The 14016-nt window shown below is 46.0% G+C and overlaps 1 protein-coding gene across 1 annotated transcript in view; it reads right to left on the reverse strand.

The window, feature by feature from the left end:
- The window catches only part of LOC138666547 (zinc finger protein 729-like), a 93003-nt gene that overhangs the window by 25477 nt on the left and 53510 nt on the right, over window positions 1-14016 (reverse strand). Inside the window, exons 7-11 of the mRNA XM_069754754.1 lie at window positions 11987-12113; window positions 10351-10419; window positions 9613-10077; window positions 6997-8031; window positions 6543-6687 (exon numbers count right to left, since the gene is read on the reverse strand). Coding sequence (XP_069610855.1) covers window positions 6543-6687; window positions 6997-8031; window positions 9613-10077; window positions 10351-10419; window positions 11987-12113 — 1841 coding nt within the window. The remainder of the gene's footprint in view (window positions 1-6542; window positions 6688-6996; window positions 8032-9612; window positions 10078-10350; window positions 10420-11986; window positions 12114-14016) is intronic.

A 14016-nucleotide genomic window follows, 5' to 3' on the forward strand; every position in this document is an offset into this window, starting at 1 on the left:
GGACAAATTTGAACTCATCATCTTTCCTCCATCTCATAGATCTTCCTTACCTGACCTATCTATTGCATTTAACGACATCACGCTTTCCCCCGTACCGGAAGTCCGCTGTCTCAGAGTAACCCTTGACTCTGCCCTGTCCTTTAAACTGCACATCCAAGCTCTTTCCACCTCCTGTCGCCTCCAGCTCAAAAATATCTCCAGAATCCGTTCTTTCCTCAACCGTCAATCTACTAAAATGCTTGTGCACTGCAACATCCTTTTCTGTCGCCTCCCTGCTAACACCCTTGCACCTCTCCAGTCTAACCTCAACTCTGCTGCCCGACTAATTCATCTCTCTCCTCGCTACTCCTCCGCTTCCCCCCTCTGCAAATCTCTTCACTGGCTCCCATTCCCTCAGCGTATCCTGTTCACATTACTAATACTAACCTACAAAGCCATCCATGACCTGTCTCCTCCATATACAGTACAGTCCAAAAGTTTGAACACACCTTCTCATTTAGCAGTTATCAAAGCAAAAGTTGGCTACTTTGAAGAACTTAGAATAAAAGACATATTTTCAGTTGTTTCACACTTTTTTGTTAAGTATATAATTCCACATGTGTTAATTCATAGTTTTGATGCCTTCAGTGTGAATTTACAATTTTCATAGTCATGAAAAATACAGAAAAATCTTTAAATGAGGTGTGTCCAAACTTTTGGTCTGTACTGTATCTCCAACCAATCTCCCGATATTTTCCCTCACGTAATCTCCGGTCTTCCCAAGACCTCCTTCTCTCCTCCACACTTATTCGCTCCTCACCCCACCACCTCCAAGACTTCTCCTGAATATCCCCATCCTCTGGAATTCTTTGCCCCAACACGTCCGACTATAAACCACATTTGTATCCTTCAGAAAGAAAAAAACCACCTCTTCGAAAGCCTACAGCCTGAACTGACCCCGCTGCCTCCTCACCACTACCGGAGCTATCGCCTCACCAACACCGGAGCTGCTGCAACCCTCAACCTACTGTCTCCTTCCCCACCATCCTGTAGTATGTAAGCCCGCAAGGGCAGGGTCCTCGCCCCTCTGTATCAGTCTGTAATTGTTAGTTTGCTTACTGTAAGTGATATCTTTAATTTGTATGTAACCCCTTCTCATGTACAGCACCATGGAATCAATGGTGTTATACACATAAATAATAATAACAATGGAGTTTTTAGCTAGGTTCATATGAAAGTGGAGAACTTTGATTTTTTTGGTTGAACGGATTGGACACCTCATCCGTAGAAATGCAACTAAGTAAGGCAAAAAAAAACACACAAAAATAATAAAAATCTGTTTCGCCACTAAATATGTGATTAAACAAAAAAAAAAAATTACACATTATTGGTAATGAAGTGTCCAAACTAATCTGAATTATAAAACGATCGCTTTATTTATTCGGTACAGCGAACAACAACAAAAATAATAATGAAAAACATGCCAAAAATGTGGTTTTTCTATCTTACTGACTCAAAAAATTTTTTTTATAAAAAGTGATCAAAACGTCATACGTAAAATTAAGTGGTATGAGTGAAAATGTCAAATAGTGTCGCAAAAAATAAATCCTAATATTGCTGTTTCGGCAAAAAAAAAAAATAACGTTACATATCTCAGAATATGGAGATTTAAAATCAAACTCAGTTTTGTAAAATACTTTTTTTAGTCTGGAAAAGTATCAAAGCATAAAAGGATATATAAATCTGGTATCGCTACCATCGTACTGACCCAAAGAATAAATTGGTCTTATTTTCACCACTTGGTGAACCGCGAAAAATAAAAACAATAAGTGATTTGCTGGTGTCATTTTAAAAAATTCTGAATTCGATAAAAATGTAAAAGCGCAATAAGGTCTTATCCAAGTAGTAATGATGGAACAATGGGCAATTATGCTCACTTTATAGGGTTGTGCAAGACACAACCACTAAAAATGCATAAATTCCACCTGCTGCAGCAGCATACAGAGAATTGCCACGGGTGATGGAAATATACTTCCCTACTGGAGAAGCCCGATGGAATATAGAATGTTGGATCATTGCAAACGTGTTTCAGTCACTCTGACTCCTTCAGGAAAATCGCTTCGCACCACACCAAAGGCATTTACACAGAGTGCTGGAGAAAATAAAAGGGTATTTTTGGTGGTATGCAGAGGGAGTTAGCGGATGATGGACACATTTATGTAATGCATTACAGGCGCTCAGAAAGGTGGTGGCATTGGTTCAAACGCTAAAAAAAGGTCATAGGTTCCCAATTTGGGGGGTGCATGTCCCTAGAAGCACAAGCCGGGCACAATGTATTGAGGAGCTACAATATATGGGTGTACAATGTAACATAGTAACATAGTAACATAGTTAGTAAGGCCGAAAAAAGACATTTGTCCATCCAGTTCAGCCTATATTCCATCATAATAAATACCCAGATCTACGTCCTTCTACAGAACCTAATAATTGTATGATACAATATTGTTCTGCTCCAGGAAGACATCCAGGCCTCTCTTGAACCCCTCGACTGAGTTCGCCATCACCACCTCCTCAGGCAAGCAATTCCAGATTCTCACTGCCCTAACAGTAAAGAATCTTCTTCTATGTTGGAGGAAAAACCTTCTCTCCTCCAGACGCAAAGAATGCCCCCTTGTGCCCGTCACCTTCCTTGGTATAAACAGATCCTCAGCGAGATATTTGTATTGTCCCCTTATATACTTATACATGGTTATTAGATCGCCCCTCAGTCGTCTTTTTTCTAGACTAAATAATCCTAATTTCGCAAATCTATCTGGGTATTGTAGTTCTCCCATCCCCTTTATTAATTTTGTTGCCCTCCTTTGTACTCTCTCTAGTTCCATTATATCCTTCCTGAGCACCGGTGCCCAAAACTGGACACAGTACTCCATGTGCGGTCTAACTAGGGATTTGTACAGAGGCAGTATAATGCTCTCATCATGTGTATCCAGACCTCTTTTAATGCACCCCATGATCCTGTTTGCCTTGGCAGCTGCTGCCTGGCACTGGCTGCTCCAGGTAAGTTTATCATTAACTAGGATCCCCAAGTCCTTCTCCCTGTCAGATTTACCCAGTGGTTTCCCGTTCAGTGTGTAATGGTGATATTGATTCCCTCTTCCCATGTGTATAACCTTACATTTATCATTGTTAAACCTCATCTGCCACCTTTCAGCCCAAGTTTCCAACTTATCCAGATCCATCTGTAGCAGAATACTATCTTCTCTTGTATTAACTGCTTTACATAGTTTTGTATCATCTGCAAATATCGATATTTTACTGTGTAAACCTTCTACCAGATCATTAATGAATATGTTGAAGAGAACAGGTCCCAATACTGACCCCTGCGGTACCCCACTGGTCACAGCGACCCAGTTAGAGACTATACCATTTATAACCACCCTCTGCTTTCTATCACTAAGCCAGTTACTAACCCATTTACACACATTTTCCCCCAGACCAAGCATTCTCATTTTGTGTAGCAACCTCTTGTGCGGCACGGTATCAAACGCTTTGGAAAAATCGAGATATACCACGTCCAATGACTCACCGTGGTCCAGTCTATAGCTTACCTCTTCATAAAAACTGATTAGATTGGTTTGACAGGAGCGATTTCTCATAAACCCATGCTGATATGGAGTTAAACAGTTATTCTCATTGAGATAATCCAGAATAACATCCCTCAGAAACCCTTCAAATATTTTACCAACAATAGAGGTTAGACTTACTGGCCTATAATTTCCAGGTTCACTTTTAGAGCCCTTTTTGAATATTGGCACCACATTTGCTATGCGCCAGTCCTGCGGAACAGACCCTGTCGCTATAGAGTCACTAAAAATAAGAAATAATGGTTTATCTATTACATTACTTAGTTCTCTTAGTACTCGTGGGTGTATGCCATCCGGACCCGGAGATTTATCTATTTTAATCTTATTTAGCCGGTTTCGCACCTCTTCTTGGGTTAGATTGGTGACCCTTAATATAGGGTTTTCATTGTTTCTTGGGATTTCACCTAGCATTTCATTTTCCACCGTGAATACCGTGGAGAAGAAGGTGTTTAATATGTTAGCTTTTTCCTCGTCATCTACAACCATTCTTTCCTCACTATTTTTTAAGGGGCCTACATTTTCAGTTTTTATTCTTTTACTATTGATATAGTTGAAGAACAGTTTGGGATTAGTTTTACTCTCCTTAGCAATGTGCTTCTCTGTTTCCTTTTTGGCAGCTTTAATTAGTTTTTTAGATAAAGTATTTTTCTCCCTATAGTTTTTTAGAGCTTCAATGGTGCCATCCTGCTTTAGTAGTGCAAATGCTTTCTTTTTACTGTTAATTGCCTGTCTTACTTCTTTGTTTAGCCACATTGGGTTTTTCCTATTTCTAGTCCTTTTATTCCCACAAGGTATAAACCGCTTACACTGCCTATTTAGGATGTTCTTAAACATTTCCCATTTATTATCTGTATTCTCATTTCTGAGGATATTGTCCCAGTCTACCAGATTAAGGGCATCTCTAAGCTGGTCAAACTTTGCCTTCCTAAAGTTCAATGTTTTTGTGACTCCCTGACAAGTCCCCCTAGTGAAAGACAGGTGAAACTGCACAATATTGTGGTCGCTATTTCCTAAATGCCCAACCACCTGCAGATTTGTTATTCTGTCAGGTCTATTAGATAGACCTGACAGAATAACAAATGTATGAGTAATAAACTGGCATACTTGCAAATACCGTGTAACATATAGTCCCTTTAAAAACAAATATATTTATTTAGAAATAGTCTAAAAAATACCACTTCCCAGTGAACACAGAAAAATGAAATACAGAAACGAATCCACTAAGTGCACCTTTCCTCACAGATAGCCCTACACTCACCTACTATCCCTTCCTGACAGTGGAGGTTGGCACCCTAATAGATATTTTGGGGCCCCCACTCCGCGACGGCTGACACCTGCTATCCCTATTAATGTAACTAGTCAGCTATAGGAGGGAAAACAATGAGCAATAAAAAGAAATGAAGGAAGATGTAGGGTAGAGAAAAACTAAGGTGCACAAAAAACCTATATACCGTACTCCCTCAATAACATAAAGCCACAAAACACTGGAAAAATATATATATAAAGTAGTATACTCCCAGCGTTTCAATGTAACGGTCCCATTGTACACCAGCATTAGATACAACTATGTGCATAAATGGCGAGATGGCAGTGGGAGGGCAGGTATACGGTAACAAAAGACCTGGTTAAGTCTAAAATAGACAAATTGCATGGCAGCACCCCCTTAGCAAAAAGTATATTTCAGAGTGCAGGACAATGCAACACATCTCAGTATGGCTACAGCATGATACTATGCTGGTGAAAAATACCAAAGGAATATCTTGAGCCACACACTGGCTGAACCAAACAAAGTCCAGTGGGCTCTAATGGTCAATAATAGGTACCTATACTCATGCACAGTCAAAAAGACAAAAATAGATAATATCAACAGCAGCCAGTGAAAGGGGTGTTAGCCCAAAAATAGACACTTAGCTGTCAGTATAACGCCCCGACGCGTTTCCCCGTCATACGGTTCCTCAGGGGGCATAGATGATGATAAACCAGAGGTCATAGATACAGGTGCCCTGATGCCCAGGCAGGCATTAGAGCCCACTGGACTTTGTTTGGTTCAGGGTGATGAAGGAATCCGCGTCATTCCGAAACGCGTTGGTTTTTGGCTCCCACTGCGATCCGTAGTGTCTCCAGGGGCACCACGTGACTCAAGAACACGTGACCCGAACGTCACTGCAGGTCCTGCGAAGTATCGTACTAGGACGTGTAAGTAGCGGCCGTGCAGGCGCTTGTCACCGGCCGGGACAGCGCTCGCATAAGCCGCTTGGAAGATTGTAACGCCCGTATCCATCAGCTGATTATTTAGCAGCATTCATCTACAGCTACCACGGAGATCCTTAAAGCGCCTATCTACATTACAGGTACTGTACTGAGACTGTGTGCGCAACCACGGCGCCTCCATTGATCTATATACGAGTACTTGTTTGCTGCTATATTGACTCTATTTCCAGGCAGGAAAGGGTGCTTTATTAACAACGTTTAAACCACAGGAGTATATTATTTTATTATATTTTTATTCTCTTCTTTTTTTATTATCCTGGTATTTTCGGGAATATTATTTATGCACTCCCGATAACATTTATACACATTATAGTAGTATCCTTACCCCTTTAAAAATAGGAATCATTTACTAATGTTGCTCTCCTTTTTCTTTTTCCTTTTTTTCTATTATAGCTACTAAGTGCATCTATCTGAGTTTGAGTACATGTATGCATTTCAATACGATTAATGTTCCTCATCTGACAGGTAATTTTGTACTGTGATTGTTTGATTTCTGTATATATAGCAGACAGCGCAGGTTTTTTATTTATTTTATACATTTATCCAATTCTCTCTGTGTGTGGTACAGAATATTACCTGCTGCGTCTCATTTCCATCTGCATCAGCGCCGCTATCTCTATTTATTTTGTTCTATAGCCTGAATCTTACCAGATTGCATGTTCAGCCCCTGGGGAGAGATGATATAACCCAAGAACTGTATCTCAGAACGATGGAATTCGCGTTTCTCCGGCTTGATATACAGTTGGTTCTCTTTCAGACGTCTTAAAACAGTTTTGACATGTTCTTCATATTCCTGTAGAGAGTCAGAAAAGATTAGTATATCGTCCAAATAGATCACCACAAACTGGTCCAACAAATCTCTGAAGATGTCATTAACAAGGTGTTGAAATGCTGCAGGGGCGTTACAAAGCCCGAAGGGCATCACAAGAGATTCAAAGTGTCCATACCGGCATCTGAATGCCGTCTTCCACTCATCCCCTGGACGAATACGCACCAAATTATAAGCCCCACGAAGATCCAGTTTAGAGAATACCTTAGCGTGGCGGACTCTTTCCAGTAATTCGGGAATCAGAGGCAAAGGCTAACGGTTTCGTACGGTTACCTTATTGAGTTCCTGATAGTCAACACAGGGTCTCGAGGGCCCATCCTTCTTCTTTACAAAAAAAATGGGTGCCCCTGCTGGTGAGGAAGGACGTATGAAGCCTTTGGCCAGATTTTCATCAATATACTCCTTTAAGGCTTGAAGCTCCGGTGCCGCCAAAGGGTATACGTGACCAAAAGGAATATCTGCCCCAGGAAGCAACTCAATGGAACAGTCATAATGCCTGTGTGGAGGAAGCTGATCTGCATTCTTCTTGTCACAGAGGTCAGAGAACTCTTTATATGCTGGAGGTAAAGAAGATACCTGTACATGTGGTTCCGTAGCCAAGGACTCAGGGACAGCTTCTGTTAACGCTGAGTTGCTCCTTGTTGGAAAGATAATCTCCTTTGTCTCCCAGTTGATAATTGTGTTCTGAGAACGCAACCAAGGAATACCTAAAATCACAGGAAAATGAGGAGAAGAAATTAGCAAGAAAGAAAGTTGCTCCTGATGATTAGGCTCCAACAAAATTTCAAGGGGTACAGTCTCCTGATCCACAGGCCCAGAGATTAAAGGTGACCCATCCACTGTTTCCATGGTAATTGGAGAGGCTCTTTGCTGAATTTTAATACCATGTTCCTTGGCAAATGCGATATCCATGAAATTGCCACCTGCACCAGAGTCAATCATAGCTGAACTGGAAATCCACTTTCCTGAACACAGGATCTTAATAGGGAAAGAACAGTGAGAGTTCTTTTCCTTCAGCTCCTTGGGGGGTGAAGTCATAGAAAGTGAATGGAATACAGCGTTTAAAGGCAGGCTACATTCAGAGACGTCAGATTCATCACAGTTGTTATACTCCCCTATTGCTGCTAGCACCTTGTTAGGCTGTCTAGGACACTTAGGACAATTGATCAAGAAGTGGTCAGACTGGCCGCAGTAGAAACAGACTTTCACGAAGGCGATGCTCCCGGCGCTCATTGATCTCGCGTCTCTGAACAGAATCAATTTGCATGGGCACCTCCTCCACTTCCCGAGATGTTTTACCTGCAGGCTCTTTGGAAGGAAGGGAAAAGTTAGAAATACGGTTATATGCAGCAAATTTCTCCTGCCTACGCTCAGTAAGGCAAATGTCTATGCGCACACAATGCTGTATAAATGTCTCTAGTTCTTGTGGAGACTCTGAGCGGGCTAGTTCATCTTTTATAATACTAGACAGACCCCTCTTAAAAATAGGCAATTGTGCATAACTGTCCCAATTGGTATCTTTGCAGAGCTATGCAAACTGACATGAGCTAAACAGAGGAAGAGATGTTGAAGTAACATACTTCTGGTCTTGTGACAAAACTAAAGGGGCTGTTTTACCTTAACCCTCCCCTAGCTGCCAGGGTGCACATTTTGGTAAGAAAACTTATAATAAACATAACTGGCCTTGAGAACCTAGCAGAATCACGGCACACATATCACTCATCTTGAAATTGGCTTTCTAATGATTCCAAACTCGGAATAGCTATTCTATTCTGTTCAGGAGAAATCCATTTCTCGGGTTCTTTTAGTGCTTGAATTTAGCAAAAGGCGCTGTAGCGAAGCTCTATCAAAGCACGTTATAAATATGTATCTGTCATATTTCTATCATACACTGGCGTCGCATTATGGCTTCTTTGATATCTCCCCCACATACAGCAAGCACATGGGTTTAGACAAAGTATTCGTACACACATTCCTGGCTTTGAGGAGGAGGAGGGGGATCAGAGCCCCACACTGGAGTTTCAAGTTAAAGTGTCTCTGCCATAGGGCTTTGTGTCTATACCAGCGAATGTAGTGGGGGTGGAAGGGAAAGGGGGTTGAAGCTGCAGCATGTGTCTAGGACCATGGTCACATGTGCAAAAATCCTTCAGACCATGGTATTTTACATTATCGTGACATCTTCCCTTTTGGATTGCGTTACGGAGGCAGAACCTGTCGGTACTCCTCCATGCACACATCAAGCAGGCTCACCCTGGCGGGACAACCCATCTGAATTGCCATGTTCCATGCCTGTTTTGTGTTCAATGATAAAGTCGTACTGCTGGAGGGAAAGGCTCCAGAGTAGCAACCTTCCGTTGGTTCCACACAAGGCATGTAGCCAGCGCAGAGGGTTGCGGTTGATCACCACAGTGAAGGTGCGACCATACAAGTAGGACTGCTAGTTTTGCAGGGCCCAGACTATGGCCAGGCACTCCTTCTCAACGGTGGAATAGGCCACTTCCCTCGGCAGAAGCTTCCGGCTCAGGAACAACACGGGGTGCTCTTGGTTACCCAAGTTGACCTGGCTGAGCACAGAACTGAGGCCCAACTTGCTGGCGTCTGTTAACACCAAGACCGATCGACTGCTTTCAACACAGGAGCGTGGCACAGTGCCATTTTCAAAGCCTGGAAGGCCCCCTCACAGCCGTCGGTCCAGTCGACTATGTGGGGTGGCCTCTTCCTGGTGAGGTCCATCAAGGGGTTTGCCAGGCTACTATAGTGCTGTAAGAAGCGCCTATAGTACAATTCTGTGCCCAGGATGGACATCACCTGTTTCTTGGTCCTGGGGGTGGGCTAGGACACTATCGTGTCCACTTTCCCAGGTTCTGGCTGTATGGAGCCCCCGCCTACCCGCTGCCCCAGGTAGTGGACCTCACTCATGCCCATCTGGCATTTTCCCGGCTTGATGGTCAGACCGGCTCGGTGAATTCGCCTGAGCACCTCCTCAAGATGCTGCAGGTGTTCACGCCAGGAAGAACTGATGATGGTAATGTCATCCAGGTATGCCACCACGTACTTCTCCAGTCCCTGAAGCAGGTGGTTGACCATCCGCTGGAAAGTAACAGGGGCATTCTTCATGCTGAAGGGCATGACCGTGGACTTGTACAGTTCGAAGGGTGTGATAAAGGCGGACTTCTCCTGCTCCTCGGGGCTCAAAGGAATCTGCCAGTATGCTAGACTCAGCTCCATAATGGTCAGATATTCTGCGCATGCTAACCTCTCAAGCAGCTCCTCGATGCGTGGCATTGGGTGCGCGTTAAAGGCTGTGATGGCGTTAAGCCCCCTGTAGTCCACGCAGAACTGGGTGGTCCGATCCTACTTCGGCACGAGAACTACAGGTGAGGCCCACACGCTCTTTGACCTTTGAATCACCCCCAGCTGTATCATCTCATCATTCTCCTGGCACATAACCTGCTGCACATCGTCGGAGATCGGATAGGGTGTTCGCCATAGTGGGGCATGATTTCCAGTGTCCACCTCGTGGACCACTAACTCAGTTCTTCCAGGTCGGTTGGAGAACATGGCCCAGAAGGGTTCCAGCTTGGTACGCAACTGCAACCGCTGGGGTTCGGTTAGCGAGGCGCTTACCTCCATGTCCTCATGGACCCACCGGCCTTGGCTTGGATCAGCATGTCCAGGAGCGAGTCTTCGGGCAGGCTGCAGACCGGTAGGACGTAAGGTTCACATTCGTGATGAGCCTTCATTATGTTGACGTGAAAGGCCTTTTGCCTACCCCAAGCGTGGTCAAGCGTGACCAAGTAGGTGACTGAGTTGAGCTGTTGGTGACGATGTTCGGGCCTTCCCAGGCTGCCTGAAGCTGATCCTTTGGTACGGGGACCACCACCCATACCTTTTAACCCACGTGATAGGTCCGCTCCCAGGTGTTCTGGTCATACCAGTGCTTTTGGTCAGCCTGAGCCTGCGTCATGTTGTCATGCACCAAGGTCTGCATTTTGTCACGGAAGCGCATGACATACTCCACTAAGGACACTTCAGAAAGGTTTGGCTCCTATTCCCAGGATTCCCTTACCAACCCAAGGGGTACCAGGACTCGCCTGCTGTAGAGGAGCTCGAAGGGGGAGAACACCATCGAGGCTTGCGGAACCTCTCAGTAAGCGAATAGCAGGTGTGGTAGGTACCGCTCCCATTGGCATCCTTGGGTCTCAACCAGCATGCGTAGCATCTGTTTGAGGGTAGCATTGAAGTGCTCACACAAGCTATTGACCTGTGGGTGATACGCTCGATTCCAGATGCTTCACCTGCATCCTCTTACAGAGAGCCTCCATTAGGCGAGACATGAATTGGGTCCCTTGATCGGTAAGCATCTCCCTGAGAAATCCTACCCGTGAAAAGATAGCCAACAGTGCATCCGCCACCTTATCTGCCCTAGTTGAGGACAGAGCCACTGCCTCTGGGTACCGGGTAGCATAGTCTACCACAGTAAGGATGTATTGCTTTCCAGAGCTGCTGGGGATGGCCAGCGAGCCCACAATGTCTACCGCGATCCTCTGGAAAGGCTCCTCTATCACTGGCAAAGGGATAAGGGGAGCCTTAAGAGCAGGCCTCGCCTTCCCGACTCTTTGGCAGATGATACAGGAGAGGCAGTAGGTAGTCACATCTGTCCCCATCTTGGGCCAATAGAAGTGTTGAGACAGCTGGGCCTTAGTTTTGCTGATCCCCAAGTGTCCAGCGTGTGGGATCTCATAAGCAATCCGCAACAACTCGCCCCTGAATTGGTACGGGACAACCAGCTGTCTTTCCTTCAACCACTCCATTTGCGATTTTCCGGGTACTGTCTATTGGTACAACCTCCCTTGTTCCCAGAACACCCTCTCCTTATCAGACACGGAGGTGGGCGTCTCGGTGAGGTGTCTCAAACTCTCCAGGCTCGCATCTGAGTGCAAAGCGGCCTGGAACTCCTGACTAGGGGGAGCCAGAAGCGACGTCAGGGTCCCCTTCCCACGGGATCGCTCTGGGACCTGCTCTGGGTCCATCTCTGGTTCAGTCACGCCTGTGACTGAGGAGGGTCCAGAAGGCAGAACATTACCTGCGTTCTGGGCACTCTGACTGCAGGTGACAGCAGCTACGTAGGCTACGTAGGCTGACCCATCAGCCGCTGCTACAATGGGTACTACCTCCTCATGCACTCCCAACATTCCAGGAGCAGTGCTACTTATGGGGAAGTTACCTTCGTCTGTGGCACTGGTCAGTTGCACGGCATCACCTTCCTCACGGTTCCCATGCATCTTGCCATTTCCCTGAGCACCATCGCTTGCTTCTGTGATTCCTCAGCCATCCCACCCTTCAGAGTGACATGGCTGAGCACTCCTGCACCTGTGAACACATCATTCCTAGAAAACAAATGGTTATCAGGTGACACATGCACATGTTCATTAGATTGTCGCTATCACCCTCGGCATTTTCAGAAAAATTATTATCAAGTACATCATTACCCGGTAAAGCATTGTCAGGTAACACATGCAATTTCCCATTGCTATCATCAGCATTCGATCGGGGAGGGGAGTCCGGGACATAGTATGCAACCATCCTCCCCAAATCAGTCCCCAATAAAACATCAGTGGGCAAGTTATCGGACAGCCCCACTTCTTTCACCCCGCTCCAGGCACCCCAATCTATATACACCAGGGCCATTGGCTGGGGACAGCGGATGTCCCCAATCTCGGTGACAGTCAGGGTTTTCCCCAGAATGATCTCTTCAGGGGCTGTAAGTTTGGGTTGGATGAGGGTTTGTTCAGCCCCGGTGTCCTTGAGGCCTGTAGCAACATGGCCCCCCCAAGGTGATGTGCTACACGATGTCACACACCCTCCCAACCGCCCCACCCACCAAAAGAACTGCTGCATTAGGCCCTGCGGCCTTGGCTGGTTCTTCTGCTTCTATGGACAATTGGCGCTGATATGACCAGTCCATTTGCAGGAAAAAAATGGCGAAGATCGGTGGTAGGTCTGGTGCTGTTGACAACGAGGATAGGGCCTCTGTTGTGTTGGCTGGCAGGGGTACTGGTGTTGGTTGCAGGCTTACCCCCTCTTCAGCTGGTGGTGACTGGCTTCTGAACTTCTTATTTACAGTTGGCCTCATAGGCATCGGCAATCTGCGCTGCTTTAGTCACATCCTAGGGCTCTCTGTCCATCACGAACTGTTGCACCTCAGCTGGGCAGAGATGTAGAAATTGGTCTTTGATCATCAGGTCTCCCAGCTGCTCTAAGGTGGTCACTGACAGTCCTTGGATCCACTGGTAAAAGTGGGTCCTGAGTCCATGCACCACATCGCCGTAGGTGTTGTGTGGACCACGTTGGTGGTTCCGGAACTTTCTACGGTAAACCATAGGTGTGAGCTGGTACTTGGTTATCAGGGCCTGATGTATGGCCACATAGTCATCATCATGGTCTGGCGGGAGAGAAGCAAACGCCTCCAGAGCTTTGCCTTTTAGCCCTGGGCCCATTGGTTTGCAGGTAGCCAGTACCGTCTGCAGGCTTTCTCAAAGGCCCGCAGAAAAATGTTAAAGTCCCCATCCTTTTCCATCACAGGAAAGTACTCTGGCCGGGTTTAGGGGTCTGAGCGCTGTTGGGCTCACCGCTGGACTGGGATGACCCCTGCACTTGGAGTCGAGCTAACTGCAGCTGGTCCTCCTGCTCCGCTTGGGCCTCCTGCCGGGCTCTCTCCGCCTCCAGCTCAGGTTGGGCTTCCTGCCGTTATTGCTGAATCAGCTGCAGACGTCAATCACGGTCGCCAGCAGGGAGTTGTTCCAAGGCCGCCAGCAAGTGGGGGGCCAATTCGCCCTGGTTGCTGGTAGGGCCGGCTTTCAGTTGTGGGATCTCTGCTGCAGCCCTATTTTCGCTTGGGCCGGCTTCTGCGTCTGCTGGGCGCTGAGCGATTTCCTGTTGCACCAGAGCCGCGACCAGTTGATTTTTGCCCGTGGCGTCAATCTGCATCAACTCGCAGAGGGCAATAAGAATGTCCATGTTATGCTGCTTATACCAGCCTTCTCCTCTTACGTTTATCATTGCCAAATAAAAGATAGGATAGAAAAACAAAGAGAAGGGTAGGGGGTAATCGCAAGTACACACGGTATGTCCTTGCAAGAACTGTGCAAGTTTTTAGTGAGAGGAATGATTGCTCAAACCAGATCACTAATGCTGTTATCCCACCGCTCTGCCACCAATATTTCACGGTTCACACAGTGCTGCCAACACTATATCACGGATCCCAGCAATATGTCAGGGATCCCGGGGAGG

Source organism: Ranitomeya imitator, chromosome 2 (genome assembly GCF_032444005.1).
Source record: "Ranitomeya imitator isolate aRanImi1 chromosome 2, aRanImi1.pri, whole genome shotgun sequence".
Classification (NCBI taxonomy): domain Eukaryota; kingdom Metazoa; phylum Chordata; class Amphibia; order Anura; family Dendrobatidae; genus Ranitomeya; species Ranitomeya imitator.